The sequence below is a fragment of the Primulina eburnea genome, chromosome 3 (assembly GCF_022965805.1).
Source record: "Primulina eburnea isolate SZY01 chromosome 3, ASM2296580v1, whole genome shotgun sequence".
Lineage (NCBI taxonomy): Eukaryota > Viridiplantae > Streptophyta > Magnoliopsida > Lamiales > Gesneriaceae > Primulina > Primulina eburnea.
The window spans coordinates 2,342,649-2,369,655 of record NC_133103.1 but is presented as its reverse complement, the minus strand read 5'-3'; the positions used below and the strand labels follow the sequence as shown (position 1 = coordinate 2,369,655).

The window sequence follows — 27,007 nt, the reverse complement described above, 5'->3', positions numbered from 1 at the left end:
ATATATATATAACATTTTATCTCTACTTGTGCGAAATATTAAATTAGATTGTAGATAAGTTAGGTCATGTCAACATCAAATTGAGGCGACAACTTGTATTATGACATCATATATATTTATATATGATGTCATAATTTCGTAACTTCTAGTCGATTGTATCGCATGTTATATATTCGGAGATAAATAATAAAAAAAAAAACTGTTGAAATTTTAAAACCAAAGAGATCTGTTGCTTAGGGATTCATGTAAATTCCACTATAATTATATAATTTTAAAACAATATATATTTATATATGATGTCATAATTTCGTAACTTCTAGTCGATTGTATCGCATGTTATATATTCGGAGATAAATAATAAAAAAAAAAACTGTTGAAATTTTAAAACCAAAGAGATCTGTTGCTTAGGGATTCATGTAAATTCCACTATACAAACATGTATTTTCTACACAATTTGAAGAGAAGATTAATCTAATCGGAAGTGTCCAAACACTTGGATAGTGCATGTAAGGACAACAGTTTACTTCACTTGTGATGTTTTGTCCATCTTGTGACCCATTTTGACATGAAGGTTCCCTTTTTCTGCTCCTGAAAATTAGTACAAATTCACCCACATTTTATCCTCAAATGTACATAGAGAGAGTTTATAACTAACAAAAATGTAATATGTCACCTGGAGACATTTCACTAGAGCTTCCATTTTAGTGGTTGTGAACACACTGCTTTTCTTTTTCCCCTTGGGATTCATCGTTGTTTTGAAAAAGCTTGGTATTAAGGAGTCCCATTTTCCCAGGCAACTTGGAGAAGTTGCGCGTTTTGGCTTCCTTTTGGCTGGGAGAACCTGTCAATGCATGCATAACTTACATTTAGGTTAGGGAATGATTAACAAATGAGTGGTAAAGAAATGTAATATATGGGGATAAAGTGATGTTATGTTTGGTATGATTTTTGTGGTTGAGATAAATTAAGTATTATTCTATTGTCTTTGTTGTGAGAGAGAATGAGTTTGGAGAAAAAAGAGTAGAAAGACGACACCTCAGATGTCGGAGGTGCTTTCGAATTCGAAGCCACTACTGAAGTTGCTCGTAATTGTCTGGAATATTCAAGAAGCTCTGCTCTCCGATTATACCCTCGGCCTCTCTTATCATGTTTTGAGATATCGTGATATATATGATGGTGGTGGCGGTGACTGCTGCTTAGCCCATTTTCCGATGATCGTGACCTCAACCTTGGCTTCTCTACGTATACGGTGACTAACACAGCTTTTTCCCGACAGCAAGTGATACTCTAGAAAACAGTTTTGAAAATTAAAATTCACAATTGTGACCTCAAAGCTTCATAAATGAGCATGGATTGATCAAACAAAATGACGAAAGTATATAGAATAGAACTCACCATTTTGCAGTGGAGAATTGGGATGTCCCGATGATGCACAAGACAAGCCAAGGGGAGAGATTTGATTTATGAGTTTTTGTGCAGGCCCTTAATTTTTCAGGTAAAATAAGAAAGCTTCATTGTACTTGTCGAAATGAGTTTGACCATGTCAGCAGCTGGCCGTGGAATCGATTGATCTGCGTTAACTTTAACTGGCCCCAGTCGGGGTTGCACCACTCCACAGACTTCTTCTTTTGCATGCACCTATTCGCCCAGAAATTGGCACACTTCATGTTTGGACGAGTGGTTTTATATTGTGATTGTTGTTTTGGAGGAACAAAGACGTTATGATTACAATTACAATATATTAATCTTTATCCCTTCTACGTAACAAATTATATAAAATTTATATATCCTAATAGTGGCTAATTAGTTAATTATTTAGTCAGAAATGTTTTATGTACCGACGGTTTTCTAAATTCGAGCAATTTATTTATTTTATGTAGGTTAAGAATATTAAATGAAATACATTGTAATCGTAAATTAATTAAAAACAAGAATGGTTTTTGTAATTTTAACAGGTCCAGATTGTTTCGACTTGTAACGAACCTAATCTAAAAACCGTTTTTAAAGGTTAAAAACCCGCTAAAAGCCGATATGACCGGTTAACAACACTTTAATTTTATAAAAAATTAAGAATTTTGATTATATTATATCATATTATTATATATTTAATATACCGATCATTCGATTAAATTATCCTACCGATTAAATCGTTTTAATAAGATATATCTATTCATCACCGATCCATTAAAATATTGACGACTAATAACAGACAATTCTTTTTAGAAATTAAGAGATAATACAAATATATATAAGTAAATAAAAGCCAATACGACGGATGATCGAGATCATATGGACGTGGTTGAGTTGACATCAATTAACCAATTACCATTACTCAGTACTGAATAATTTCGGCGGTGGACCAATTTTTGCAAAACTAATTCATAATTACAGTTTCGAAACTAATTAAGCATAACGAAAAACATTGAGGGAGGAAAACAGCCATAGGCAGAAGGTGTGAAAGATACTGCAAACACATTTATGTCTGTGCTACTTGAAAGACTCCGTGTATGTAACAGAAGAAGCACAAAGGTAAAAAAAATTATATATAAAAAAGGAAAGAAAAGAGTACAGACACTAGTAAATTTCCGAAATAAATCGGGGACATTTTAGAGAGCTTATTTATAGGACATACACCACAATCCAACCACTGCCGTCCCTCGTAGTATCAATTTCTCCTCTTCTTCTTCTTCTCTTCCTTCTCGGATGCATTCTTCAACTGCAATGTAACATCAATTAATCAAGTATATAAATTGGTAAAACTCGATTCAAACTTCGAATTAAGATCGTGCTCAACCATAAGTTAATCTTAAATTTTTGAGCTTCGCTTGAATGAAGTTAACTTGATAAAATGTTGTTGAAATATTTCAAATTTTAGTTCAGTTGATACTATTGCTCATTGCAACATAAAAGAATAACTGCATAAAATTTGTAACAAGAAAGGAAAATAAATAACCATTGGTTTTTATTTTTGTGCTAGTATAATGTACGTTATCATAAAATTTCAATATAAAATAAAAAAGCCAGTATGGTAAAGCTAAAGCCAAGTAAAATTCAACCCCTCAAGTCAAATGCGCTTCAATTTGAAAGAGTACTCACCATGATGATAAGAATACGCACAAAGACAGCAACAAAATCAGTGAAAAGGGTCAGAGCGTGCTTCACGTAATCGAGATCCCCAAAGTGTGCCTTCTCAATAATATCTTGAGTATCGACTACTATGTAGCCTACAAACACCAAGAGCCCAAAATACAACTGCGAGAGGAAAAGGAAGTAGTATACGTTATAGTTGATGTTCTATCATCGGTCATGAATGGAGAAGACTGCAGCTCAAAAGTTATTTCAAGACCTTAAAGTTTGAGTTTGAAACATGCCAGATGGCCATAGGTACAAATCAAGAGAAAATCAAACACTAATTATATACCTCAAACTTGAAGAGGGCCATAGAACCACCGAAAATTGATGATGCAAAATGCAACCAGAATAGGATGGAAAGACCAGAGGAAAGAAGGCCACCAAGGTACAAGTATTCCCTTCGCCTGGCTACCATGGCAGCTGCTGAGAAACAACCAAAGGCCACAGCACAACCAACGAAAGCACTGACAACAATGCTGGAGCACAACAAAAAAACTTGCAATATGAGATTCATAATTTCACACACGTGTACTTGGCCGAAGAAGAAATTCAGAGATCGATTATCGACTATTATCTGGAAACAAGTTCGATCTCGTGAGCATCGAAATAAAAAAAACCACCAAATAAAGTCAAAACCATATAAAAATCAGAGATCGATTATCGACTATTATCAGGAAACAAGTACGATCTCATGTGCATCGAATTAAAAAAACCACCAAATACAGTCAAAACCATATAACCCGGAATATAACATATACCTTGGGTCAAAGTTTATTGCCAATTCGATCAATGGACCAACTGAGGCCCCTTCAAAGAGTGCTGCGGCCATTAAAAGTGACATCCTCTTCTTCTGTTCATAATGAAAGACAGTAAAGATTAAGTGTGGGTATGGATACCAGTTTTGGTAAAAAAGCATTTAAATTTTTCCAACAATTGATGATTTATTGCCAAAATTTTGAAACGCTTCTGATATTAAAACATAAGATTTCAAAGAAACCCCAAAATATAAGTTCGGCTCCTCTGCTTCATATCCTTCTAGAAATTTTCAAAAGCAAGCATAAAACATGTCTCTGCACGAAGTCAACCAAATATAGAAAACATTCAATAACGTTTATAGAAGATGAACACGAGAGCCAAAAAAGAGAAATACCTCTTCATACTGAGGCACAGAGAGTAGCCATATTATGCTACCCATGCATCCAAGAGTCGTAAGAAACCCACCAACGTTAAAAAGAATGTGAAGATAAGCTCCAACCGCAGATGCTACCAAGGCGCAGCATAGTGAGAGATACACCTGCGAGCAGGCAGCATTTTCTCTTCAAATACTAGCAAATGAAAGCCAAGAAACGATTGAAACAAACCGAGGGAAAGATTAAAGAATTCCGAAATATATTTCCCAACACATATATTTACAAGAAAAATCACAAACATGGAGAAAAATGTATAAATAGTTTGAATCAGTTAGAAGTATTATCATCTGTAAATCAAATCAACAGAGAAGTTTAATTTAATACTAGCAATCGGTAAGAGTACTAAGATATAAGCCCAAATAATCAGATATTTAAAAAAGAATATATAACCCTAGTTAAACGGATAATCTTCAATTCTCAACACATGACCTCGATTCCAATCGTCACTCTAATAAAGACATGAGAAACATATTACTTCTCGAAGAAACCCTCAACAAATCCGCGGGAAGGAAAAATTAAAGAAAAGAAAAGCAAAATAATAATAAACAATGAAAAAAAAACCTGTTTGAGATGATTTTGGACGACGGGTGAAATCTGGCGGAAATTCTTAAGGGAATCGTAACTCCACCGATTCCTCGACGAAGATTGTGAATCAAAGAAGGATGCGAAGGAATCCATTAGTCTCTCTACCAACAAGCAAACGATTATGATCTCCGAGTAATAACTGCGTATAAATGCTTATCAGAAATACCACGCAAATATATAAAGACTTTTTGTAATTTCCTAGAAACTACTAGAAATATTCTTTGGCCAAGAAATGGACCTTCCACGCGCTTCTAAAATCGATTTTTCAAATAAATAAATATTTTAATTAAAAATTATATTTGTAAAAAATAAAATTAAGTTTAAATTTTCTTATTTTTAATAAGCTTTTAAAAAAAAAAAATTACATGAATTTAATATTTATCAAACTATTAGGAACGATAAATCGCTTCAAATTGGCGACTTCAGCTGTAAGTCTCCTCAAGAAGCAAGCGTGTTGCCGACTTTTTTAAAAAAAAAAAAAACAAAGGGTGGCGTGTTTCCGCCAATAAGTGAATGCCACGTGATGCCATTCACAAGCTCTCAGCCAATGAGAGGGGAACATAGTAAAAATCTATTTGGGCCTTTAGCCCAAGTAGTCAAAATAAAACTCAAGTTGGGCCCTTAGCCCAAAAAAAAGTGGGTCCGAAATCTATATTGCATCAGTATCCTCTTCATTTCTTCCCATCTCCCTCAACCCCTGATTTGATTTATTTCTGCCTCAACTTCTTCTCTTTAGAATTGCTCAACCGTTTATTAATTTTAAACGGTTATGTGATGAGAGGATAACACTCCCTTTGTTCTGGATCAGTTTTGTCAGGTGGAGGGTATTTTCGCTTTGTGTTGCTCCAGTGCCACTGAAGAACACGTGCTTGCTCCCAGATAAAGATGATGACGGTTGCAAATGGAAGCCACAAATATGCTGGTCAGGGCAATAAATCATGCATTGTCCCTTGAAGTCAAACTTCAGGGCTCACGGATTGCTTAGAGAATTTCTGCTGAGGTAATGTCTATTAGTAAAATGATGGTGTATTTTGTTGGTGGTTTGTTTTGACTGGATGTTTGATGGTGTATTTGTGTGATAATATCTCCTAATTTAGATTCACTTCTCGATGTCTATTTGTTATCTGGGTTCGATTTTTCTGTTTGTTCTTTATCGTCTGAATATTCACGGAAAAGTTCATCCTTTTCCGCATGGTCACATATGCACTGGAAGTTTGAAGCACAAATTTAGTGCTGATGCATCAAGCTTTCTTTGCCCACCTCTCATTTGAAATTTGTCAATAGACGTGATGTTTCTTGATTTTAATGTGTGTAGCATGCAAATACCCTTGGTTATGCCAATTTAATTAGTTATTTCTTATTTAATTTTTAATGAAATAGCAGTTTTGTGTATTTCCATCCATAGCTAATTGGGCTTAACTGAATTGGAATAACATCAGTGATGCAGTTTTCTCCCATTGGATTGATGGCGGAACTTGTTAGCCAGATCAGTGTTAAACTTGATGCACTAGCAGAATATTGGCTGGATGATACGTGGTTCTCTTCAGAAACCAGCTATCGTTTATTATTTTCTGTACTGCATTAGTTCTGTGTGAACTGAGAAATAACATCTAGTTGCTACAATATCTGTAAGAACCAAAACAAGAACCTGGAGAAACTGAGTGTTTCAGAAGCTGTGGGGTTAGTTAAAGAAGAAATGAACTGTGTTAAATCATAAATGGAAATTGTACAGTTGGATGATGATGTGTAGGATTCATGTAAGATATCATATTCTTCATTTTCATTTATTATATTTAGAGTGACTCTCATGTGAGACCGTCTCACGGGTCATAATCCGTGAGACGGGTCAAACCAACTCATATTCACAATAAAAAGTAATACTCTTAGCATAAAAAGTAATACTTTTTCAAGGATGATCCAAATAAGAGACCCGTCTCACAAATATGACCCGTGAGACCGTCTCACACAAGTTTTTGCCTTATATTTATTAGACAACTTTCATTATCCATATATTTATTATATCTATACTTCTATACTATACTGTATTATTAAGCAAGAGCTTTTAGAGTAACTAACTTTTAGTGTCATGGTCTATTTTACTAATTATATATATTAATAAACTGTTAAAAAAATAATGCAAATTACATGTAGTTTAATGGATAAAGCCTTTGTTTCCCAACCATGAAGTTGTAGGTTCAAATCTTCTTTGGGTTTTTTTTATTCCTATTTATTTTTTAAGTTCATATATAAATAAAATAAATTATAAAAAGTATTGTATAAGCACGCAATGCGTGCGTCGATATACTAGTATTTATTATATTCATCGTCATCTTCGTGGGATGGTTAACTTTCATTCTCACATTTCTCGGATGCTCATGTCTTATTCAAATATCATATTATCATTTATAATTACATTCATATTATTTTAATTTTGAATTTTTTTTATGAAAGCCATGGATAATTATCAAATTTTTACGAAATAAAAGGAAAAAAATATTAAATATAAAAATTAATAAATTAAATATCATAAAAGAAATAATAAAATATTAAAAATACTTCATTGCAACATTTGATTTAAATTCGTTTAAATATTTATAACATTCAACTAAAAATATACGGCAATAGGTCTCATGAAATTTCAAATTAACAATTTTTAACTGCTCGTCTTTTTCTTTTCTTGGAAAAATTTACGTTAACAAATAAAATTCGAGTATCTTCTATGAAACGATCTCACAAATTTATGTTCGTGAGATGAGTCGATTCGGTTCATATATAGAGTGAAAAGAAAGACTTTGAGGTAAAAATAATAATTTTTCATGAATTTTAAATAACAGATTTATCTAATAAAATTATTCCATGAATTCTTCTCGAGTTTTTTTGTGAATTGTATTTACAAGTACTGGGGGCAAATCGAGATGGTTATACTGTTGCCGAAAATTTTATTTTATTTTTGCATCCCATCCATGCACGAAAAATAGTCATGTCATAGTGGGGTGGTTAGCTCAAGAATTTATCGCTACATCCTTCGATTTCCTTGCACTCGAGGCCATCAGTCATTATTTTCCCTTTTTATTTTTTAATTAAACTACATCATCATAGACTCCTAATCATTTCGATTCTTTTAACCGTGAATTCTGCCTTCTTCCACCATATGCTAAATCCTATTTTCTAAAAATTTCGAGGTCCACACTAGTGCTGCTGGTCAACAAATTAACTTTGCTAAATATAAATAAATTTAATATATTTTTAAATATAAATTAATTTTGAATATTAAATATATATTTTGATATAAATATATTTTAAATATTTAATAAAGTTTGAAATAGTTTTTTAGAGCATGCTTCATGCTTGAATCTCCATCAATTATGGTCTCCACCTAGTCCGGATCATTATTTCAAACATGGGTCCTATCCCACGAACCCCATCATGATAATCTTTCTTCCTATATATTATCCTCAATTTGCATATCATCGTACCCCAAACAAGATAGTGAATCAAGATGTATGAGGGAAGAGGCAGTGCATCGATTGTTTTGATGGTGGCGGTGGTGGTGGTGGGTGTAGCCGTGGTTTTCCACCAGGGGCGGATTTAGTATAGGGCGAACGGGGGCCACGGCCCCCCCAAAAAATTTAAAAAAAATTTTAGCGACGGTTGTGACGGAAACCGTCGCAAAATCCGCGACGGTTTATCAACAACCGTCGCTATATGGCAGCCACGGCCCCCCCAAAAAATTTTAAACAATTTTTTTAGCGACAGTTATAAGAAACCGTCGCGGATTAGCGACCGTTTGACAAAAACCGTCGCAAAATCCGCGACTGTTTATTATAACCGTCGCCATATAGCGACGGTTTTTGAGAAAACCGTCGCAAAATAAACTAAGCGGCCCCCCAATACCAAAATCCTAGATCCGCCCCTGTTTTCCACGGCCAAGTGGCTGAAGCCGCCACTTACTCGGTGGGTGGCGGTGGTGGTTGGACCTTCAATGTGGCCGGTTGGCCGAGGGGCAAGAACTTTAAGGCAGGTGATAAACTAGGTAAGTACAATTAATTATAGAACGTAAACACACATTATACTAGCTAATTATTTGAACGTAAATCAATATTTTTCTTTTTTTTATGAAAGCTTAAATATGTTAATTATCCATTTGAAGAAAATTATAATGTAGATGTTCAAATCCCCTTAGAAAAAAACGAGTTAAAGTTCTACTTAATATTGAAAATTGCATGTATATACATAAATATGTAATATTCATGAGAAATGAAAGCATGCATATCCCAAAATTTTAAAGAGTCGGTGAAAAATATATTGCAGTGTTCAACTACAACTCCGGAGTACACAATGTTGTGAGTGTTGATAGGGGCGGATACCGCCGATGCACCACCCCTCGCAGAGCCAAAATGTATCGATCTGGGAAGGATCAGATCAAGCTTGTGAAGGGACAAAATTTCTTTATTTGCAATTTCTCAGGGCATTGTGAATCTGGGATGAAGATTGCTGTTACTGCAATGTGACTTGGTTTTTTGGGTTCCAAATGCTTTTAACATTCAAAACTTTCTTGCAATATGCGTTTTAACTTGTTTGAGTGTAATGTCCGGTTATTCGTACAGATGATTAATGTGTTTATGTCGTTTGTTATCCGCTTAACTCCTTGTATTATGCATATGGACCTATTGACATCGATCGGGATATTGATTATTGAGATTGAATATGGTTTCTGTATTGTCTATGGTGTATTGAGAATGAATATATGTCTAAATAGTGATGGTAAAATATGTAGATAAAGTAGTGTAATTGAAGTTGGTACTGAAATGCAGAAAATGAGATGAAAATATGACAGTTCTTACAGGTTTTAGCATAATGATTTGGATATTGATCCAAATGGTGTGAAGCTACAACCATTAGAAAGATAAGATATAGAACTATAACTTTTGAAGATTAGTCAAAAGGGCCCCAAAATGTGTCGTGTGTACCGTCATTCCTGCATTGACACATTTTGGTAGAATGAGCATAAATTTTTACTCAGATATTCAAATGATATGAAAACAATTGGAGATGAAAGTCAAGACATAGAGCTACAATTTTCGTGTTGACCACTTTTGCAAATTCGGAAAGAAAAAAGGAGTTTTAGGACAGAGAAAGTGGTGCTCGAACTGTAAGATTTGACCGTCCAAGCGCCACTGAAGTGTTCCTTTATACTCGGGAAGAGTGTTCCGCGCCAACGCCTCTGGATAAATATGTGAGTTAGAAATATGATATTTGTGATTTAAATTGATAAGGATTGAGGGTTCGGCCATTTTTTACCATTACACCGTCAAAAGCAAGGAGAAAACAATGATTTGTCAATTTCTTCCCTCAAATGATCCTCCATCTTTTCTTTTTTCTCAAATTAAAGCTAGAAGTCAACTCTTCACCACAAAAGCACCATAGGGTTGTAAGTGTTTACCTATAAAATGTTGGTTTTCATATGTAGAGGACCATATAGAGTAACTTTCAATGAACTTTATTCTACCAGTGTTCATATGCTTGGAAAGTAAGTTGGCATGTTCTTGAAGTAAGGGTGTCAAAATCAGGCATGACTCACCAACCCGACACGGTTCAACTCGAAAAAAAAATCAGGTTTGAGTTTAGGGTTTTCGGGTTTGGGTCAGATTGGGTTGGATCCGATAACTGACCCGATAAAAATGATCGGGTATTAATTTTTTTTAAGAAATATAATTAATAAATATTGCCTACATTCTTATATATTTTATGTCTAAAAAAATATTTATTGTATATTTATAACATAAATTTTCATAATTTAATATTTACTTTGAACATTTTTTATTTTTTAAACAATTGTTTATTTGATTTAATAAATATATTTTATTTTTCTACAATTAGACTTAAATTTAAACCATATATATGAGGGAGATTTTGTTATTATGTGTTTAAATTAAATTAAATTATTATTATTATTATTATTATTATTATTAGTATTTATTTTTTGAATTTTATTTAATTTTTTTAAAAAAATTCAAAATCAGGTTAATCAGGTTGATCGAGTTGATTTAAGTTTTGGTTGAGGGTTTTTGAGTTGGCTTGTGTTCGGGTTAAGTAATTTTTTAATAGTACTATTGTTCAACCCGACACAACCCTCCAGAATTGACACCATTATCTTGAAATAATACATTAGTAATATTATGAATTTCAAATGTTTTATGTTGATTATTCTTATATATACTTTGTTAGTATGTTTATTGATCAAAGCATAACACATATACCATTGTTATATATTAGATATGAAAGATCATGAATGTTCAAGAGATGTGTTATGTCATGAACATGAAAATGATACTAAATGAATGAAACATGTTACTATAAGATATACGAGCTTGTTAATTTCATGGGTGGTTTTAAGCCCACCAATCATATTGGTCAATATATGTTCATGGATCATGGGGTTGTCACATGACACTCTGACAGTCATCACAGTTAACAGTAGTAGCTATATAATAAAGCAAGCGTGATAGTAAATGTCAACTAATGAGGCTCAAGTACAAAATGAACTTGTTTACATGTTATGCATGAATTTATGATATGAAATGATTTAAGAATTCATTGTTGATGACGATTTGATATGTATGTTCTTTCTATGCATATTGATACATATAAGTGCCAACTTATTGAGTTTTATAAAGTCATGTATCTCATGTATTACAGAACCAGGTAATGAAGGTGAATAAGATGCCGATCCTACTCGCCAATGGATGCTTGTGAAATGTCTTATCCCAACAAGAACCTCGACATGCTATTGTTATCATCTTGGCTTCCGCATATATGTATTATAGTTGATGTTATGTTGGGTTTGAAGTAAGTTTAACGATGTCTATGTCTATAGGTATAACAATGAAGGGTGTGTTCGTATATAGAATGAATTGAGAAAACCATGGACAAAACATCTATCTTGTGATCATGTTGATATATATGTGTTTATTATATAAGTAAGTTGTGGAATATATATTATATGGATTTAACTATTGATGAGATTATTGGATCGTCCGAAATATAGAGACATCATGTCAAAATTTTTATAAACCATCAAATTAGTATCCATAGGTTAGATTGTTTTATGATATGAGTATATCTATCAAAGTCTATTTTAATTATGAGCGTAATGATCATTAATCACGTCAAACATAGAATAAAAATGTTACATTAAAGGTTGGAATGACAAAAGTAAGAAAAGAAAATCTAAGGTCGAAATTAATTTCCATTTAATCCATGAAATGGTGTGATTATGCACACAATAATATTTCATCACTTATCCATAAGTATAAACGCAACAGTTTAACATATCAATATCTACGGTGAAAAATATATTTTTATTTAAATCAGTATATATTACATAATCTGACATCAAAAGTATATTTTTAACTCAAATTAATATATAATAAATAATATTTTTTCATAATATAATTAATAAAAAATAATATTTTTTTAATAAAAAATGATAATCTATACATGAAAAAAAAATATTTCTCAATGACTCTCATCTGACAAGTTTGATCATTGGATGGTCTAATATGAGTAACGTTATTTTACTATTTTTACATTATATTCTCTCTCATTTATTTTCACATATTCCAATATAATCATGGCAAAAACTTGTATGAGACGGTCTCACGGGTCGAATTTGTGAGACGGATCTCTTATTTGAGTCATCCATGAAAAAGTATAATTTTTTATGCTTAGAGTATTACTTTTTATTGTGAATATGGGTAGGGTTGACCCGTCTCACAGATTAGTATCCGTGAGACGGTCTCACAGACCAACTCTATAATCATTACTTGTGATACAACCTCCACCCAAATTTCCGAAAATACTTTAAAATTTTACTATATTATAATTCAAAGATAATATATATATTTTTAAAAAATTAACCAATTAGTTGTCGACACAATACATATCCACCCATAACATTTTATTCGTACAGACCAAAACAAAAAATATATTTTATCTTCTCAAAAAGATTTCCCAGTAAAGAAAACTGTCAAAGGCCCACACTAAGCGAAGTCAATCTTTTCTTTTCTTCCATAAACTTCTCAAGAAGAAACCAAAGAGTAAAAGGGATGAAGTTTCAGTAACTTTACTGCACCAGAATACTGTATACATTCACTGGTACTGATTGATTCAGAGTGCGAGGAAGGGTTTTTTGTTACGGTTAAAGATGGCAATGCGAAGTGGGGTTTTGAAGGCAGTTGTTGCAATCATGGCATTGTGTTTAGCGGCATACATTGTTGGCCCACTTCTGTACTGGCGTTTAGTGGAAGGGCTTGTAGCATTCGGTCGATCGTCTTCCTCCTCATGTCCATCCTGCAATTGTGACTGTGTTGATTCTCTGCAGCTGCTCTCCGCTCCCGAAGGTAGTTTTTACTATGATTTGGTTTCTCAGTTTCAAATGGTTTTTTGGGATATGGATGCACTTTTTGTGATGTTTTCTTCCAGAAATTAATGCGAGAATAGCTTCTTTTGTCCTGCGGTGGTTTAATTGTGTACATTTAAACAAAGATTTGTTATTTGGACTGATGTCGAAACTGGAGAGAAAAAGGAAGCGGAGAGATTTGTGGGCTTAATTCACTGTTGGAGCTCGATCTCTGAAACTTGGGCTGATTTTGAATAGAGTTCGAATCCGCTGATCGTGGGGCGTGGGGAAAGGGAGATCAATAAACCTCAAGATTAAAATAATGTACGAAATCTCCATTCCCGAAGTAAATTAGGCATAAACATCTGGAAGATCTGGCGCTGGATCTGAGCTCTGGTGATGGATTTGAGTTCTTGAATCCAAGTCTTATAATGGATGGCTGTTGGTGAATTATCCAAACTGTCCTTCCCAAGAAAGAAAGTTCGCATTTTTCCCTTGTTGTTTATGATTTTGAGAGTTCTGAGATCTTTGGGACCACCTCAAGCATGGAAATAATCCACCATCTTTAGGCAACGAAGGGGAAAGATTGAGAAAGACTATCAATATTATTTGGTCAATCCAAGTTAAACATATTTATAATGTACACCAAGTAAAATAAAATATAGATTAAATTAAATAAATAATTAAAAATTCACCATCAAGTGAACAGAAGACTTATTGCTCAAGAACTGCTCAAATTCGAACTCGGTCTTGGATAATTCTCGATACAGCTTGAAAAACTTGCATGCCAAATGGATTTTACACTTAGCTGCAACCAATTCATGAGCTACCACTGATTTTGATGGATCAGCTACTTGAGACATACATTTTCTTTGGTACAATATGGGGGATGGGTTGTGTTAATTTGAATTTAAACCCCCTCTTCTCCCTAAATTGAGAGAGTCTTATACCACTACATCGTATGAAGTGGTGGCACTTGAGTTATATGTTCTATTAGAGCGATTTAAAGAAGAAAACAGATGTTACAGTTTGTTTTGACTAAAATAAGTGTTGATTGCTTAAAAACTCTGGCATATTGGCGATTAAGATTCTCTCATTTACAGAGAAGACAAATTTTGTTGCGGCTTCATTACCAAATGCTAGCCACTCTACTAAATAATCATGTGTTGGAGTTAGATTCTGGTCCACAATACTTCCAAGGGTCCTGAGCATAACTTGACTTGCAAAATTTGGATTTTAATGTGTTTAGTTGTTTTTTTAATAAGTATGGAGCGAACAATCTTTTGGTTCGTCTGCCAGTACTTTCCCATGTGCACCGAAAATGCTTCCCTTTGCCTCTTTAATTTTTAGTATTGCCATATATAGGTAATGGTCTTGTCAAACCCCTCATTTCTCACAAGGTGGTTCTAATTATTTTTTAAATGGTAATGTTTGCATTAGTTTCTTAAATTTTAGAACATCTATGTTGAATTCTTTATCTTAAACACCTTATTTTATTTTTCGCTTTGAGGCTCACAGATTGTTCAAAGCACGATCCAGGAATAAATGAGGACACACAGAAGAACTTCGTGGAGCTACTGTCTGAAGAATTGAAGCTGCGGGAAGCTGAAGATTTAAAGAAACATCAGCATGCTGACATGGCACTACTGGAGGCTAAGAAAATGGCATCTCAATACCAGAAAGAGGCAGACAAGTGCAATTCTGGAATGGAAACATGTGAAGAGGCAAGAGAAAAGGCTGAAGCAGCTTTATTAGCACAGAAACAGTTGACTGCCAAGTGGGTGTTGCGGGCTACCCAAAGTGGTCGGAAGGAAGTAATAACAAATCATCGATTCTAGCCTCCTGGTAATTGGCAGACCGATGTAAAATACAATCATCCCAATATTTGTTCATTAACTTGGTTGTTTTGTTGAATGCTAGGTGTCACTTGAAAGAGAACACCATCATGAAATCATCTTAGTTGAAGCAGATGATAAAATTTCAATGCAGAGTCAACGGTGTCGCTGGAATGATATTGACTCGAATTTACTTCTGCATATAATGCGAGCCTTCTGATGTTTAGTGACTTCGTTAGTCAAAACCGACCTTGAATTGAGATAGTAGGTTTGATACGATTGACCGTGTATATAATGTGTGGAACAGATGACTAGCAATTACTTATCATCAAACCCGACCCTTGAATCAAGATCGACTTTCATGCATAATTGTGCCGGTGGATCAATGGGATACGAGGTACTACAGTCTTGTGTGAGTCACCAGAATTAACCTATAGTTCATATCAATGAGTCCAGCCAATCTTGTTAGTTTTTCGGTTCTTTATATATTTGGTCGTTAATCTTCACCAATAGTCCCCAATGCCTACGATTTACAACAGCTTTGGTTCCTCCACTTTTAAATTTTGAACAGATATCATCCTCACCCTCAACTTGGATCGAAATTTAGACGGGCCACTCCCACAGGCATCACATGTGTAATTTGTAAATCTAACCACTGTTTTACTATTAACTACCGTTTGATTTATTTAATTTGTTGGTTTTCCTTCTATTCATTTTAATGAAAACAATATAACATGAAGAAAATAAGATCCAAATGGCCCATTTACATGTAACCCACAAAGTTGACCGAGTCTAAATAACAAAATACCCATTCATGGATTTGCGGTTACAACGAGGAGACTAAAAGTTTGAGAAAAGAAAAAAGCTCTAGGCTAATATAAATAATAAGTTGTTTTATTTGTTTCTTTTTCTAAAAGTACTAAGCAGGTACATGAATAGAGCTGTAACTCGTGCAGCTCGTATAACCATATAAGACAAAGTAGTCGATGAGTTGCATTCTATGCAGTGCAAATGTTCGTGGACACAAAAGCAAAGAGCCTCCGAAGGTCACAAATGTTGATTTTTTTCATTTATTTTTCCATTACATCGACAAATCAAGTAAAATTAGATACAATTGCTCAATTATCAATGCTAAAGTAATGTAGCAACATAAAGTTGAATAGATAACAAAAGAACGCATTCCACATAACACAATACATATTGCATTGATGATATCACTTCATTCTTCGGTAGCAGAGGAATTGGCGGCGGCGACCCAATATTTTTTCACTACAACGAGTATTTTCTCAGGCACCAAAGGGCCCTCCTCATGATCCATCATTTTTGTTTCCCATCTCATTCCTCGGCTTATTTTGCTCACAGTATTCAATTCTTCAACCCCATCTCGAAAAATTACTGTTCCTTCGGGCCGCAAAATTCGATCCATTTCCAGGAGAATGTCTTCAAAATCACACCTGCTTCCCAATTAAAAAAACTTAACCAAGGAAGAAACAGAATAGTAAAAGGACAATAAAGATCCCCACTTCAGTGATTTTTTTTTTGGTGAACTCAACTCAAATTTTACCATTTCATATAATACTTATGCAGCGTAAATGTCAACCTTCCATCAATAAATTTTAGATTTTACAGTTTCACCTTCAATGTAAAATGAATGTTTTGATGGCCTGGCATGATATAGGATTTTGTTAGAATGCCACTACTCCCAGAAACTCGAACTTACAAGAAATGAACCAACATTGGTTCCATATTTTAACACGCTATCTCACGTCTATTTACATTGGAGACCAGAAGGCGGAGGCTCAAAATTAAATATCAAAGATCTACGAGTGCTTATCATATAACTGGCGATGAAGACTCATAAACAAGTAATAGTTACATCTGAATTAACAATAAAAGAGCATTTGCCCATGGGGGTTTGAACTCAAGATCTTCAGTACTAAAACCATGACACAGACTATAGTACCATCATTTCCAAAAGCTTGAGCATAAAGAAATTGAGTTCATAGTATTTTCATATTTTAACAAGATAAGAGGTTGAGAAAGGGTTCGTGAAACTCACAATATGAGTTGCATGTCAATCTAATAGCTGGGTAAATTCTTCACTGTATTTCCCCACTCTTTTGGTTAAAAAATATGTATTGAGAGGCAATAGCAGATTCTTCTGTTATCTTCCACTTTTTAAAATCAGATATTCAGGAAATTAATAACAATAATAATTCTGAACATTACGGTAGAAAATATTTCAGAGACTACAAACTTCTAAAACAAGAAAATCAAACGTGCATTGTCAAGTAGTTGGATCAAGTAATTGTTGCTTACTTGTCGCGATATAACTTGAATAAGCCATTAGCATGAATGAAATCGTAGGTCCTTGGGTAAGTGGAGAACCCTTCACACCTGAAATAATAGAGAAAAATACAACTTAGCTCCAAATCAAGGAATTTCAAAACATTTACTGGTTGGATATGCATGTTAAGATCGTTTGTTGAATGTGGAAAAGTAGACAGTGTACCAATCATGATATATGCCAATCAAGCCTCGCTCGTATATGACACCTAGAGTATTCTGAGCAACATTAGGCACAACATTCATCACCCATAGTTTCGGAGATTCCAACGCTGCTGCAAAACCTCCAAGACCTGCATTCATATCCATGATGTTCCGATATCTTGTGGTGCCAAGTAACCTATTAATCCTTTTGTACTCGTTGACATGTTTTTCCCAAAGCTTATTATCCTCTTTATACAACTCGGATGTGACTCCAGGAACATCCCCATTTTTTACTCGAGGTGGCACATCAAAAAGCCTGGCCGGAAACCGCTTCAACTCCCCTCCAGCTACTTGATTGTCTCTTTTGACCTCTGGGGAGGGAGTTACGCAAGTTTCCATTTTCTTGTACCTTCCAAGACATCATGAAATTTAATATTGAGGTTAAATATCTTCGGAGGAAAAATGGTTTCAACATACATACAGAAATTAAAGAATCCTTTTGACATCAAGATCACTCAACTGGGCATCAAACATGTGTGTCAGTGTCTTCATGTTTATTAATATTCCTTGAATTTTGTTTTTTTTAATGTTGTATAATGCTCATAAAGATGCTCAAATGAACTTACATTTCAGTAAAAAACGATAAATCATACCCGAAAACCATCTCTAAAATTTTCATATGCACATTGAGGGTGGGAAATTAAGGAAAAACATATAAATCTCACACTATATTAGAATCATCAAAATAAAACTATTTATGTTTAAATAAAACCAATAAGCCCACATTCACCACCATTAAACCCCAAGTGATATGGGTTTACACCACACAATCTATAAATTCAGCCAATGAAAACAAAAATGTTGTCAAATTCGATTTTTTGTGGTTCATCAAATCATGCATTTTCGGATAAAGCTTTGATAACAAACATGCTAACACCTGATTTTTCAAATGTCAGAACAATAGACGCTAAAGCAAAATAACAGATGTTGCAAAACAGATTTATATTGCAAAACGTTCAGGAGATTTGAGTATTTGTTATTTAGAACCATTTACTTAGCATGATCAAAAAAATAAAAAATAATAAAAAGGAACCATTAACTTACCACACATCATCACTGTCTGAAGATTGACAATAATTGACAGATATCCTTCTACAAGACATGGCATTTACTTTTTTCCTCCAGATAGCAATGTCCCCTTTCTCGTACTTTTTCTCCCAGCAAAGGAGTTCAGCCAACTCTTCAATTCTTGATTGTTCCGCCTTCAGATCTTCTTTAGACCTTTTCCATGTAAGATAGTATGTTTTCCAATTGATCGGAGGACCAGATAACACCCAGAATCCACCGGGTCTAAGAACTCGATCCACTTCCATTAAATACTTGCCGTCTATATACGAAAAAATAAGAACTTTAAATGGTAGATGCACTAGATTCGGTGAAATTTGTTTATCATCATAAACGATTGGACATTGCAAAGCAGAGTCTTTGCTCTTGTATCAAAGGCTATATAGTAAAAAATATGGAGATATTGAACGATACTGAGTATTTTTCAACTTTTTAAAAGGTTATAAAAACAGCATAAAGGACAATATTATAATTTAAGCACAAATTGTGCCACACAGTTAAGGCGGATCAATCACCCGGCCACACACATTTGCTCAACATATAAGTGATTCATTATATTAAGTTCCTCTCGGTCACATACAATTATTTAACATCTAATTGAATCATTGCATAAAGTTTGCATACTATCATTATCTTTCCAGTTCACCATTACCAGTTCAGGTCACATATACGCATGGATAAAATCAAGAGAATGATAGAAACTGGTAACAAGAAAATATAAAGACTTGTGAAAATAACCGATGCATACGATCATTATCTTGCCAGTTCACCATAATCAGTTGAGAAAGAAAGCATAAAAGATTGAAACTTAGTTCATATGACTTGAGTTGAAATTCAGCACCTTTTTTTGGCCGACAAGAATGCAAATTATCATAAACTTCTCAAAGATAATTTAGAACATTAACTCAAAGTTTATCCCCAGTTTCACAAAATGAGCTCTTGGTATGAAGTTGAGTTTTCTCGATGATATGTCCCAATGTTTTCGGCCTTCTTTAGTAAACAGCCTTAGTTCCCAATTTTTTCTCAGTCGATTACAATTTTGCCATACCTCGGAAACTTCATTTTAGGATGGGGGATTACCCAAAGGAAAAGGAGGAAGTAGAGTTTGCTCAAAACACCCTATAGGGTCAATGGATTTTAAGCTATAGATGTGTGTCTATTTGAGAGAGCTCAATTTTGTTTCCCACTTATCAAAAAACTCTAGAAGTTCAACTTTTTCCTTATAACTCCCCTCTATCAATCGGAATACCTAAATTTCCATCAAGGTGCAAGCATGCTGTATAGTTATGAGTCAATTTCACAACCCTTCATTATGGATAGGGTTATGGGACAATTAATTGGATATTCATTGAGCTCCATAATGCTTCTTAACTTGTGAACTTTTTGGCCTTTTCGACCTATTTTTGATAATTGGACTAGAGGTGCGTTATGAGGGGACCTCTCGATTTCTCAGATGATTCCAGACTCATAAAAGAGAACCTCGTGATGTTATAGCACTATGCTCTTAGGAAAATTTAGTTTAATCCTTTATTCCAACGCAATCACTTGTAAAGACAAAGAATCCTCCTTACCATAAACTACTAATTACTAAAAGATCAAAATTATATCATCATGCTCAAAATCACATGGGATATTGAGTTAAGTATGCAATGCTTCATTACCACTAAAAATAGAATACATAGATTACAATATGTAAACCACTGACATATAGAGGATCACGATTCATTTTTTATGTAAATTTATGCCAGATGTTAACATATGCGGATATTTATAGAGCTAGTAGTACCATTAGAAGTCCATGGTATCAAGCACCTGGAACACTGCACCATATCAAATGCCCTGGAGGGGTATGGAAGTTTTATTGATCCAAGAACCCCGATGACAGCAGGCACGCCTCGCTCCAACGCAAATTGCACCTGTGCCTCATGGTTGTCCCTTGGTGCAAATGACATGGGCAGCACATTTCTTTTAAGCATGTAAGCACCCCAGCTGGCAACCTGATTGCAATTATTGTAATTTGTTCAGAAACTATGAAAATATGCTTACAACTAATCAGATTTCACCCAAAAGAAAAAAAATTCAGAGTAAATTATGGCTTGAAGTCTGTTATATACTTAAAAGGGTGTACGGCCAAGCTTCTTTAAAGTATCATATAATGCCCAGAACTTACATTACTTTTTTTTGGACCCCGTAAGCTCATAATTTATTTTAAAATATCTTCCTCGGTTTGTCTTATGAAAATATGTACTTAATTTGTTTGGATATTGAGCTCCAAGAGCTTGTCAGATGCTTCCGATTGTAATCTAGTAGTTAATTCAGAAAGACAAAATTCAACACGAGAAGCAGTTAGCAAGCTGCTGAAAGACGTGTTTCACAAGTCAATGAATCAAGAGTTAACTCCAGTTATAACAAATTTTTAACGGACAGGAAATTGGACCAACTCTAACCAAAAGATGTGTGTTTTACCAATTTTAACACTAGTGATTTACTCATAAATCAAAAGTTTGGAATGATACAAAAGGTACAGGGATGCTCTACCTGATTGCCTGTTCATATCATTATAAGAAAAAGTCACAGCTATGCACATACCATCAGTTACAAAATCAAACTGATAATGTGCCTTCTATCAAGTTTATAAACTGAGAAGTCAAGCGATGATCCAACATCATCTTGTTATTAATATATAAGCAACGTTGTTCTGAATAAAATGAAACAAATTCATGAGCATAAACCAAAAGAGGGAAGGAAAATAATGAACATACTCCGCAACCAGTGTCTAATGCTGTTCGAATCAACCCATTCGCAATTGGAATCACTGATGCAAGTTCGTCTATATAAGCATCTGCCCCTTGTGGGAACATCGTCCCACCACCAGGAAATTTGAAGACACCACTCTTATCATATTGCACCCAATTCTGATTGGCCTTCTCAACCGTCAGACTTTTAAAAGGGACGTTCGCATAGTAAACATAGTCACGACTCTTTGGCCATGGAAAAGGACTAGTGTAGCCGATTGGTGCAGGAATCAAGCAGTGTAATTTCTCTTCTTGTGGTGGGCAATGTCGTTCTCTGTATATCATGTCTTCTCTAGGAAATTTCATGGCTCGATCCTGCTCTTGGCAAGGAGTATAATCAGCGTATTGAACATCACAAGGCTCAAAAACTTTGTATTTGGATTCAGTAGACCCAACTACTGCCACAAATTTATGTTGGCTTTCAAAGTTCAAAGAATGACGGCTTTCAGACTTTGTAGATGGAACTACGTTGCAATTTGTTTTCTGCTTATTTATCTCTTTTGCAAAGCTGTTCTCTTTTCCAAAACCACTCTGCCACGATCCCAGAAAATAGAAGACGCAACAAAGACCAATCACAATAAATATGGACACTGGACTTCTTCTTCTACTGCCTGGTGAGTGAATCTTCGAAGCCATATGATTCTCCCTATTGGATAAACAGCGTCAGTTGGCAGTTAGCAGCACAAATTCATCGCACAGAAAACAAAGGACAACTTGATACAGTGAAAATAATAATATAAACTATGACTCAATAAAAGAGATTATTATCCTCCTCCATTCGCTTGATAACCTTTTGGTCCCTTTAAAACAGAAAATAATATTGTACGGTAACATATACAGGAAAAGGATCCAAAGCTGAATAGTGCAGCTTTTGAACTCAATGCCCAAAACCTCAAAGCATTGGAGTCTAACCCTTTTTTTAGCCACTTCAGCAAATATCTACCCAGATGAGATCTGTGCCATACAACAACACACTTGCGATTTTAAACTGATCCCAGCTCTTTATAAGCACAAAACACAGACAACAACTTGTATACATCCATATCCATAAATGCAGAAGGGTATTCTTCATTTGCCATAAATCAACCGGAAAAAGGTTAAATCTGATAGCAAAAGCCTACCAATATGGGTTCTTGATAAATTTCACCCACGGAATATCAAAAGAAAGCAATAAAGAAATTAAATTGTCAGCGATTGTTTCGAGCTCATCATTCAATGAAAACAAAAACAAAATCCAAAAAACCAGAAAACGAGAGAGAAGATCGACCATGTAGTATATACACACACTCACTTTAGTCTTTACCACCAGCAAAAGTGGGAATATGACTTCTTTTGAGTGGCTGCGGAGAGATTAAAGAGAGAATTAAGTTAAAACGTGAAGCCCATGAAGCAGCATCAGTAGTTGTGCACAATGATTGGGAGAGAATTAAAGTTCAGATCTTTTTCAAACACCGACGGAGGATTTTGAGAGACAGACCTTGCTACTTAGCGCTAACAGTTGGATTGAAGTTGGACTCTTGTTTTTTTTCACCTTTGTTTCGAATACAACATCCATCCACCCCATAAATGATCAATATTTACTTCGCACATTTTTAACACCCCAAAAAATGTATTTTTTTAATGGAAAAACAATATAAAACTTAAAACAAAAATGATTTAGATAAGATTAGTATTTTCAAGTTTGGAAAAACAATATAAAATTTAAAACAAAAATGATTTAGATAAGATTAGTACTTTCAAGTTTCTTGCTTTTTGTTAGTATTATAAGGAGGGCGAAATTCACTTTTTTAAATGTAAAGTCGATTTTGATTGCTTTTTGCAAGTCAAATTTGGGCATTTTTAACCATAAAATCTGAAATTTCCTACCAATTTTTATTTTTATTTTAAGTCCGCTCACAAATAGTAGTAATATGTTAATTTAATTACCGTAATAACCTTGTAACCTTCTCATGGCATATAAGCTTCTAATAAGTTTTTCTCCAAAGTACGTTTGCCACCAACTTTATCAGTCCAAGAAAAACATAACATGCTTATCACATAAAAATATAAAAATATAGTTCATAAGCTTCTTTAGACTGAAATTTATCGAGTACATATTGAAAAATTACGACAACAAGTTACACTGTCATAAAAATGTATATATCTTGCAATTAAGTCATTAAATTTTTAATCATAATCATAAATACTCAGCCCTATGGCTTCTAAAATTTTAATTGAATTTTTTTTCGAGTCATTGACTAAGTATTTTTCATGGCTTATATATGAAACAATCAGCCATCACGGTCGGTCTATCTTGCAATTAAGATAAGGAGAAGTTGAAATCCTCATGGATTAAAATTATACGAATAACTAAAACAATATGATAAAGTACACAATCAATGTTGTTACGTTCATTAAAGGGAAAGATAACATGTATATTACATAAATTTAACTCATTTAGTCACCATTTTTTAATTATCGTCTTCAATATTCGACTCTAATCTTCTAATAAACCATTTATATCTCATAAATAATATGAAAAAAAGGACATAATTAAATAAAATAAGAAATATGCAACCAACCACCTATCACAATTATTATTTTAAGCTCGATGTTTTCATTTCTAAAAAAAGATACCAAATCATGGTTAAAATATATTCCCTGATTCGATATTTTCAAAATTTGAAGTAATTTATCCGTAAGCATTATCAGCACAAATATAATCAAGAAATGTTATATGACCATCCCACCAAATAATTACTCACAAAAAATTATTTCATCAAAAATTTCCCCAAAATAAAGATCATGGAAGGAGAACCTCGTGAGTGAATGGCGGAAAATTCGATGCTGCCCGTACAGGCACTGCCTGTACGGGCAGATCCAAGGGCCAGAAAATTTCTGGCCCATTTTATTTTATTTTTTAAAAAAAATTCCACCCCCCATGATTGAATCTTGACCCTTGATTGGGTGTGGGGCAGTGCCCCCACACCCAGGATCGACTTTACCATGGCGGAATGGGCCACATTTAATGCTGCTCGTTTTCTCCTCTTAAATAAATGCACATTTGAAATTTTGAACTCCTAAATTGAGAATGAATATTTTGGAAATAGGTTTTTTAATATATATATATATATATATATATATATATATATATATATATATATATATATATGTTGCATGTGTTATACTTATATGAGTATCGATGAGATAAAAAACACGGACCTCTGATATGTGCAAGAGTGGGTTATTGGGGATTTTGTTGGACAGACTTTTGCCCATATTGATATGTGGAGATATGACATATATTTCAAAATTTACAGTCAATGAGAAGTACGTTGTCAGTATCTATTACATGTCCTCACCAAAAATTTGCAATCATTTTTGTTATAATTCTTTTAGGGCAACTTGTCAAAAAATCCCTATACCTATTCTCAACTTCTCTTTTACTCCCCATCCCACTAAAACTTTGTTTCAACTCCCCATTTCTTTAAAATTTCCCATCCTACCCTTCAACCTTATTTTTCAAATAATTGATTTTCTTTTGTAATAAAAGGCCCATCATGCTTCCGTAAAATAAATTAAATCTTTTACCTTTTTGACTAGAGTACCACCGGGTTATATCCACCGTATTTTACGAACTGCTCCTCACAGTCCAACCACACAATCGCAACCGATGGTTACTAAGCAGATTCCTTCAGCAGTACTTAGCACAGCTCTAATTCGTTTCCTACCTTAGAGCGTACAGCAAAAGATCAAATTTTGAAAATAATACATGAGAGGGGCTAAGAGCAAAGATCTCTTTTATTCAAACACAAACATTTATTTATTACATAGTAACCTCCTGTAGAAGAGGAGAAACTTGTTTAGCTACTCCTCGTAGCTGAACTTACTACACACATAAAACTTGAAGAAAATATTACAACCTTGTATGAAAGAAATGGAGAAAATATTTGATGATCTTCACTTCCTTCTTCCGTCTTTATTTATAGAAGGCTTCTTCGGATTTGAAACTCGGATTTCAAACCTTCATTAGCCTTTACAGCTTGCTAGGGGACCATGTAGTGGTTGAAGGGTCCCTGTCTAGATTATTAATCTGGACATCAACTTCTCATCTTCCTTTATCTCTTTTAGATACCAATGACGATGAGTTTCTAGGATATCGGCAGTAATTTCATCCTTTTTATACTCTTTAAAATGATTTACTAACCATTTTAGAGCTTCTGCCTCTTTCCTCTTGTATGATATCCTTCTTTTCAAAACTTTCAAATATACTCGATACATTTTTAAGTTTTGATTCTGGTGTGTTAACTGGTTTTCATTCTGTCCTTATTTATGGATGAATTTTTCGGGACCAGTTAATTTTTTATTCATTGGATTCCTTTTAGATGGGTATCCAATGCTTGCTGAGTCATCCACCATTTGTTATTGGTGGTCCATTTGTCTTTTACCACTGATTAGTGGTTGTCCTGTTTCTATCACTCATATGGTAGTGATCTTGCTTTTGTAATGGAGGGTCACATGTCCCTTTTAATTTTGTCGAGGAATCTTTGATTTTTTGTATCCTCGAGGAGAATGTGCATGTGGTCCTTCCCCACTTGTCCTTGCTTCGGTAAAATGCTTCCGATCAGATCTTGGTTTGAAACCTTTACCGAACTCTGGTTCTTTCTGTATTTGGCATTCAGGGCAGATGTTTTCCGACCATCTTCCTATGTGTGCCATATTACAGAACTTTCGGCGAGTCTCTTTGCTTGCCGGTAGCTTGCTGTTCCACAAAAGATTTCTTTTCTTTTCAAATAAATCTTCTGCGAAACTTGTTGTTTTTCCTGTCATGGTATTCAACAGGAATGATCCGTTCACCGAATGATTGTAGAATTTGAACGGAAACTTGACTTTGTCCATCTCAGTGAGACAGACCCAAATACCCCAAGCTCTTCTGGTAGAAATATCTTCTTCGGTAATTGAAGACACCAGGGGTGTTTCTTCTGTCGGAGGGTCTTTGATGAATTTCTGGACATTTAAATCTGGCCTCCTTAGCTTGATGAAATGAAAGGCTTCATGTGTGCCTTTCCCTGCTGGTTCTGGTGCTGCACTGAAAAAATACAACTCCAGAATATCTCCTCTGGACAAATAATCATTATTTGCCCAAGTTTCGTGAACAGCTTCCTGGATCCATTTTGGTAAACCTGAAATCTCCGGAAAGCTGGGTGATGTAGTATAAACTGAGGCAAGAGCCCCAAATTCATACCAAGCTTTAACCTCCTTGGGATATGAATTAGGTTTCATCCATACCCTTGGATATTTTCCCGAAACATCAACCCTATTTGTAGCTGGGTTAATGCCAATACGTGTTTTTAATTTCTCCCAATTCTGCTGATAAACCTGGAATGGAGAAATTACACCTTCATTAGTACCAACCTTAGCTTTGCCTTTGTCAATACGAGGCCTAAGGTTGATCTCTCCCTCTTCAATCCCCGA

The 27,007-nt window shown here is 34.4% G+C and overlaps 5 protein-coding genes across 8 annotated transcripts; 2 read left to right on the top strand and 3 right to left on the bottom strand.

The window, feature by feature from the left end:
• Nucleotides 1–360: 360 nt before the first annotated feature.
• LOC140827989 (uncharacterized) lies at nt 361–1,621 on the bottom strand. Its single transcript, XM_073190957.1, has 4 exons — nt 1,396–1,621; nt 1,036–1,287; nt 674–841; nt 361–588 (listed from the first exon to the last, which is right to left on the bottom strand). The coding sequence occupies exons 1-4, from the start codon at nt 1,396–1,398 to the stop codon at nt 526–528; spliced, it is 486 nt and encodes a 161-aa protein (XP_073047058.1). The 5' UTR covers nt 1,399–1,621; the 3' UTR covers nt 361–525.
• An 834-nt stretch (nt 1,622–2,455) lies between these two features.
• On the bottom strand, nt 2,456–5,116 carry LOC140825270 (bax inhibitor 1-like). The gene is made up of 6 exons (XM_073186938.1): nt 4,884–5,116; nt 4,283–4,426; nt 3,891–3,982; nt 3,422–3,608; nt 3,097–3,252; nt 2,456–2,716 (listed from the first exon to the last, which is right to left on the bottom strand). Exons 1-6 carry the CDS (start codon nt 4,998–5,000, stop codon nt 2,666–2,668), a joined length of 747 nt encoding a protein of 248 aa, XP_073043039.1. The 5' UTR covers nt 5,001–5,116; the 3' UTR covers nt 2,456–2,665.
• Nucleotides 5,117–8,317: 3,201 nt separating this feature from the next.
• On the top strand, nt 8,318–9,622 carry LOC140825269 (basic blue protein-like). The gene is made up of 3 exons (XM_073186937.1): nt 8,318–8,484; nt 8,832–8,940; nt 9,219–9,622. The coding sequence occupies exons 1-3, from the start codon at nt 8,407–8,409 to the stop codon at nt 9,416–9,418; spliced, it is 387 nt and encodes a 128-aa protein (XP_073043038.1). The 5' UTR covers nt 8,318–8,406; the 3' UTR covers nt 9,419–9,622.
• A 3,309-nt stretch (nt 9,623–12,931) lies between these two features.
• On the top strand, nt 12,932–15,493 carry LOC140825267 (uncharacterized). Of its 2 annotated transcripts, none has more exons than XM_073186936.1 (3): nt 12,932–13,309; nt 14,848–15,153; nt 15,229–15,493. In XM_073186936.1, the coding sequence occupies exons 1-2, from the start codon at nt 13,114–13,116 to the stop codon at nt 15,144–15,146; spliced, it is 495 nt and encodes a 164-aa protein (XP_073043037.1). In that variant the 5' UTR covers nt 12,932–13,113; the 3' UTR covers nt 15,147–15,153; nt 15,229–15,493. The 2 variants fall into 2 exon arrangements, with proteins under 2 accessions (XP_073043037.1, XP_073043036.1); XM_073186935.1 differs by having other exon boundaries at nt 14,827–15,153.
• Nucleotides 15,494–16,169: 676 nt separating this feature from the next.
• On the bottom strand, nt 16,170–23,110 carry LOC140825266 (probable methyltransferase PMT14). Of its 3 annotated transcripts, XM_073186933.1 has the most exons (8): nt 23,031–23,110; nt 22,845–22,893; nt 21,521–22,199; nt 20,545–20,755; nt 18,738–19,020; nt 17,656–18,042; nt 17,463–17,540; nt 16,170–16,597 (listed from the first exon to the last, which is right to left on the bottom strand). In XM_073186933.1, exons 3-8 carry the CDS (start codon nt 22,187–22,189, stop codon nt 16,363–16,365), a joined length of 1,863 nt encoding a protein of 620 aa, XP_073043034.1. In that variant the 5' UTR covers nt 22,190–22,199; nt 22,845–22,893; nt 23,031–23,110; the 3' UTR covers nt 16,170–16,362. The 3 variants fall into 3 exon arrangements, with proteins under 3 accessions (XP_073043034.1, XP_073043033.1, XP_073043035.1); XM_073186932.1 differs by having other exon boundaries at nt 22,845–23,094; XM_073186934.1 differs by lacking the exons at nt 22,845–22,893; nt 23,031–23,110 and adding an exon at nt 22,675–22,795.
• Between the last annotated feature and the right edge of the window lie 3,897 nt (nt 23,111–27,007).